The sequence below is a fragment of the Hipposideros armiger genome, unplaced genomic scaffold (genome assembly GCF_001890085.2).
Source record: "Hipposideros armiger isolate ML-2016 unplaced genomic scaffold, ASM189008v1 scaffold_385, whole genome shotgun sequence".
Lineage (NCBI taxonomy): Eukaryota > Metazoa > Chordata > Mammalia > Chiroptera > Hipposideridae > Hipposideros > Hipposideros armiger.
Window position 1 is genome coordinate 739456 of NW_017731735.1, and position 6166 is coordinate 745621.

At 51.1% G+C, this 6166-nt stretch overlaps 1 protein-coding gene across 3 annotated transcripts in view; it reads left to right on the forward strand.

The window, feature by feature from the left end:
• The first annotated feature begins 4353 nt into the window (after positions 1-4353).
• Positions 4354-6166, forward strand: part of JPH4 (junctophilin 4) — a 10239-nt gene continuing 8426 nt past the window's right edge. For 2 of the 3 annotated variants that reach the window (XM_019663053.1, XM_019663054.1), the window contains exons 1-2: positions 4354-5022; positions 5541-6090. In XM_019663053.1, the coding sequence (XP_019518598.1) occupies positions 5712-6090 (379 nt within the window). In that variant the 5' untranslated portion in view covers positions 4354-5022; positions 5541-5711. The remainder of the gene's footprint in view (positions 5023-5540; positions 6091-6166) is intronic. The other variant, XM_019663052.1, reaches the window with a different exon arrangement.

A 6166-nucleotide genomic window follows, 5' to 3' on the forward strand; every position in this document is an offset into this window, starting at 1 on the left:
CAACTATAATTAAAAAGTTAAGAGGCAGTCAGTTAGCTCAGGTGGTGAGAGCGCAGGCTCATAACACCAAGGTTGCCGGTTCGATTCCCACATGGGCCAAGGAGCTGCACCCTCCACAACTAGATTGAAGACAATTACTTGACTTGGAGCTGATGGATCCTGGAAAAACACACTGTTCCCCAATAAAATTTCCTTAAAAAGTTTAAAAAGTGTTTTTTAATAAAAATAAAAAATGCAGGTCAGGGTGCAATAACACCAGCACTCTCATGCACAATTGGTGAGAGTATAAATTTGTACAGCCTTTCTGCAAGTGATTCTAGCAAAATAAATAAAAAACCTTACAAAGTATTTCTGTCCTCTGACCCAGTAATTCTGCTGTTAAGAATCCAACGTCAAGAATCAATAGACTGGAAGAACATGTTACCTGAAATTTGAATTAAATGGCAGAAGAGAAAATAAGATTAGTCAAAAGTGATCATTGCTGAAGCTGGGTGATGGGTACATGGAAGTCTTTATTTTATTTTTTTGTTGTTAACTTTGGTATATGTTTGAAATTTCCATGATAAAACATTTTTAAAGGAAATCATCAGATATGTAAAGATTTGTATAAAAGATTCAAATTTTGGGGGGCCGGCCAAGTGGCTCATTGGTTAAGAGTTGGCTTGGGAGCACAAGCTCTGAGCAGCAGGGCTGCCGGTTCGGTTCCCACATGGGCCAATGACGCTGCACCCTCTACAGCTAAGATGGTGAACAACAGCTTGACCTGGAGCTGGGCTGCCATGAGTTGCTGGCGACTGCATAGGCTGCAGTGGGCCTGCAGTGGGCTGCCGTGAGCTACCATGAGAGACGGGCGGCTAATGTGAGCGACCGGCAGCCACCGTGAGCAGCCGTCCAATGATGGCGACTGACTGCCTCAGCCAGGAAAGAGTGCAATGATCACAATCCCAACATGGGCCAGTGAAGCGACATCCTCCACAACTAGACTGAAGATCAAAAGGACAGCAACTTGTCTGTTCTCCTTCCCCAATTCCCCAATAAAATCTTTAAAAATTTTTTCAAATTTTTAATAGCAAAAACTGTGCAAACAGCATAAAAGTGCTTTGCTAGAATGGTTAAACAAATTATGCTGTATCCAAACAGTGAAATATTATGCAGTCATTAAAAATTCAAGGATATTTTAATGACATGGAAAAATGCTTACAGTGTAATGCAAAGTGAATAAGTAGGATACAAAATTGCATACGCAACATTTAACTAATTACGTTAAATAAAAAGTGAATAGAAGAGAAGACTATCTGAAAATACATTAAAGTGTCTGTTATGTAATGAGACTGTGGGTGATTTTTATTCTTGATATTGTGCTTTATTTTCCTAATTCTATAATGAGCACACTTTACTTTTATAAATAGGCTCAATATATTGCATTTGTTAAACTAATACTAACTTGGGAGTCTGAGATATATTCAAAACCAAGAGCTGCCATATATTATATTAGCTGTGCAACACTGAACAAACTTTTCGGTCCCAGATTTCTCATGTATAAAACTGGCATAATGCCATTGTATTTTCCAAGCCATATTTACTGGACATGTACTATGCACTAGGCAGGCATTGTGCTGAGTGCTTTTCCCCCATATATTATCACATGTACTTTCACACATGATCATTTCAATCCAATAAACTCTAGAGTAGGTTATGGCATCCTCATGTGTATCCTTAGAGATACACAAACTGCAGCTCAGGAAAGTCAGGGAATATGCTCAGGCTTACCCAGAGAATCAGCAGTAGAGTCAGGATTCAGACAGAAGTCTGTCCATCTTTGAAAGCCCAGCTCTTGGGCCCAGCTGCTCGCAGTTAGTTTTATTGCCAGGATTGAATGAAGAAATGAAGGTGGAGTGCCATACACAGTACCTCGCTCCAAGCACAGAGCTGCTCCCTTTAATGTTGCTTCCCTTTTCTATGACCCCTGGACATTGGTAAATTGGAGCAAAACAAACCAGTGTACCCTCCATAAAAAAATTTTTTAAAAAGTGTTTCTGCCCTAAGATGAGAAATTATAGGACCTGTAGGAACAGACCAGATGGGCTGGAAAGCTGCATCGCTCAGGGAGATATGGGGGGCTGAGACTCTGTGCCCCACAAGTTCCAGGGCAGTTCTGTCAGTGACTTCTTCAGGGCTTCATCAGACCCCACACCTTGATTTGCAGCTGAGAATTCAGTATGGAGTCACCCTACCAACAATGCATCTCTCCCTACCTTCCACTTACCCTGCACTCTTCCTCCCTAAAGAATAGAGCACTGGAGTAGCCAGTTAGCTCAACTGGTTAGAGCACAGCGCTCATAACACCAACGATGCTGGATTGATCCCCACATGGGCCACTGAGCTGTGCCCTCCACAACTAGATTGAAACAACAACTTGACTTGGAGCTGATGGGTCCTGGAAAAACACACCGTTCCCCAATCAAAAAAATATTTTTTAAAAAGAATAGGGCACAGGTCTCAACCAGGCCCAGACACTGGTTTTTCTTTTCTTGTTTTCTTTTTTCTTAGAGAAAAGGAGACTCTTAGGGGCTGAGTAGGACAAGGCACTGTGTGAAGAAGGAAGGCCTGAATATCTAGGGGTGAGTGATGTGATGCAGCTGGGCCTACCCTAGAATGTCCTTCTGGATTCATTTCAAATGGCTCTTGCCCTAGGGAGCCAGCCTAAGCGAGGTTCCATTCCTATTCCTTCTTTCCACCCTCCAAACCTGTCACAGCACTAACTGCACTAGAACTGCTTATTCGTTGTCTTCTCTACTAGATAGTAAGCTCCATGAAGGCAGGCACAACAGTGTTCACCACTGTATCTCTAGCCCCTGGCAATGAGCCTAGTACATAATAAGCTATGTAAGTGTGGGTGGGAGGGAGGAAGGAAGGTCGGTTGGTCTCTACCACCAGTTTTGTTCCAAGTGGACCCGTAGCTGCTCTGTTCTGTGCTAAGCACTTAGAAGATGTGGTCCCTGCACTAGAGGCTTAAAATTTCCATGTTCCTTCAACCACATATCCCCCTTTAGGAAAACAAAGTGCAAGGGAAATTCCTGTTTATTCCAAACCTCATGCTCTTCATTTTTACCAAAGTATTCAAAATGGAGCTCCTGAATCAAAGGGAAGTTCCCAGGTACATGGAATCTTGGGAGGAATTATATGTCTCAAAACATCTGAAGTCTAGTGTTCTAACCCTAGCTCTGCCACCTCTGCTGTGTGACCACCAGTGTGTGACTTCCTTCTCTGGGCCTCAGCCCTCTTCTCTGTAAAATGATGGGGTGGACCAGACCTAGTATGAAAATAAAAGCAATTGAGTGCATTTGATTATTTACAGCATTGTAATTGGACAGTGTCCACCTTACCAGATGCTTAAGGGCAGAATAAATGCAGCATCTAAGTAAGCTGAGGAGGTAGGAAAAACAGTATGTGCCTATGTCCAGCTATAAACAGCAAGGCCCAGGATGTGCTGCCCCTCTGGTAAGTGGTCAGTAAGGGGCGGTAGGCTGCAGGGGGACTTGCCTCAATAAGGGCCCAACCAAACATGTCTGTGTCTTTGCCTTTAGGTTTGCAAAACAGAAGACTCTGAAGCCCCAAGACCTTCATGGTACAGCCAAGGGTGACCCCTCGCTCCCCATTCAAAAATAATACACTCACGTCAGCCCTCCCCCTGCAGAGGGGCAACCCTGGGGGGCAATAGTTGGTGTGGGGTGAAGGATGGCAAGGCCTAGAAAAGCATTGGTGGAGCCAGGCTTCCTGTCAGGGCCCCATTTCAAGCTTCCTCAGAAAGTGCTGGTGGGGAAACCTCCTGGTCCCGCTGCCGTGGTTACTTAGGGAGGGCAGTGGTCTTGGTGGACACAGGCATCAAAGGCTTCCTGGCTTCTGTCCAAGCAGCTGGCAGATTCATCCTTCTCCCCAGAGCCCTGCAAACACCACTTCTAGCCCTCCAGCCTCTGCTTGGGCTCTTTCTGCATGGATTTCTATGCTCACGCTTGCCCTTCCCTGTGCAGAGCTTTCTCTCTCCCTTCACAACCCTTATTTCAACTTTCTCCGTCTCCATATCTATCTCTTTCTCCTTCCTTCTCCTCCTCCCCAGCTTCTCTCCTCCTTGCCATCCCTCACCAGCCCCAGAATGGGTCTCCCTCCCTTCCTCTCTGCCAGTATCTCCCTCCTCCTTCGCTCTGAACCCTGCACCTCTTTCTTTGTATTCCTCTCGCCCTCTCCCGGCCACGCCAGCATCTCTCCTCCCCCGCCTGGCTTCGGCCTCCCCCAGCCTCCAGGTCTTCAGCTCAGTCTCCTCCCCCTCCATCCCCTCCCCTCCTCCCGGCCTCACCCCACTCCCTGCCCGCATCCCAGGGTATCTTGCCATCCTGGGGGTTCTCTGTGCCTCTCAGCTTCCTGTCTACCTGCCTCCTCCCTCCCGGCAGGTTTGTTGGGCATCCATCCTTTTCTGCCTGGGCATCCCCCCACCGCCGCTATCTTCGCCACTGTCTCTTCTTCTGTCTCCTCCTCTTCCCACCCTCTCCTCTCCTCTCTTCTCCCTGCCCCTTTAAATCTGCCTGGCCCAGCCTCCCCCGTGATGCTGGGATGGAGCAAACATTGATTTGTGCTGGGATGGAATCGGAATTTTGATATTTTTTCCTCTCACAACCATAAGAAGAAAAAAATAATAAAAACACCCTCTCTTGGTTGCCCCCTCTCCCTTCCCATCCAGTTCCCAGCTCCTCTTCCCTAGCTCCATCCAAGGCGGATTTTTTTTTTCTCTACACTATTCTCATCTCCCCCCACACCCCTGCCACTACCTTGCCCCCCCCCTCCCCGCCTGCTCCTCCAGCTGGGGAGAGAGGGGACTCTCTCCTTCGGCTCCCCCACCTTCGCTCTCTGGGTAGGAGCAGTCTCTCCGGAAGGGGAGGGGGCTTGGCTTGTGCGGGCGAGGTGGGAGTGGAGGTATCCTGCCATGGACGCCGAGCCTGGGAGGCTGCCTGAACCCCAGCCCACATGGTGAGTAACCTACCCACTCCCTCCTGCCTGTCTGCCCATCTCCACCTTCGCCTTTTCCTGCAGAGCCTCCCCCATCCCCATCCTTTCCCTCACCAAACCCTCTGCCCACCTTGCCCCATCTCTACCCTACATTTTCAAAGCCCTCCGCCTTGCCTAGGAAGCCAAAGAACCAGGACAGAGGGGTCCTGACAGAAACCAAGGAAGGGGGTAGACTAAGACCCTGCCCAGCCCCCTCTCAGGACCCCCGCAACTGCCATCCACACTCGACATTTTGGGGTTCTAGGTTGGAGAAGTGGGACTCCCGCTTGAGATTGGGACCCCAAGTCTTGGGAGGGACCCTCTACAAGAATGGAGGGTTGGGGGAGCCCCCGTGCCTCCAAAGCTTAGGAGCTGCTGGAAGACGCTGCCGAAGGGTGGGGGGTTGAGGGGCGATGCTGATTCCGGGGAACCACTGGGCCAGGGAGCGGCGGGCAAAGAGGAGGGGCCCCGCTCGCCACTTCCCCCCTCTTTCTCCGCAGCCACTCAGGATGAGGGTCCGGCCCTGTCAGCCCGCGCTGGGGCCCCCCCGCCCGGCCCCGGTCTAACTGCCCCCGCCCCCAGGCCTCGCCCGGCTCCCAGGCCCCCAGCCGGCTCTCCAGCCCCAGGATGCGCTGAGCCGCCGGGGGGCTGAGGCCGCGCCAACTACATGCATGTCCCCCGGGGGCAAGTTCGACTTTGACGACGGGGGCTGCTACGTGGGGGGCTGGGAGGCGGGGCGGGCACATGGCTACGGCGTGTGCACGGGGCCCGGCGCCCAGGGCGAGTACAGCGGCTGCTGGGCGCACGGCTTCGAGTCACTGGGCGTCTTCACGGGGCCCGGCGGACACAGCTACCAGGGCCACTGGCAGCAGGGCAAGCGCGAAGGGCTGGGCGTGGAGCGCAAGAGCCGCTGGACATACCGCGGCGAGTGGCTGGGCGGGCTAAAGGGGCGCAGCGGCGTGTGGGAGAGCGTGTCCGGCCTGCGCTACGCCGGGCTCTGGAAGGACGGCTTCCAGGACGGCTACGGCACCGAGACCTACTCCGACGGAGGTGCGGGGCCCGGCCCACTACTGTCTGTCTATTCGTCCGCGTGCGCCTCCCCGTCGGCCTGGCCCGCGTATGCCTT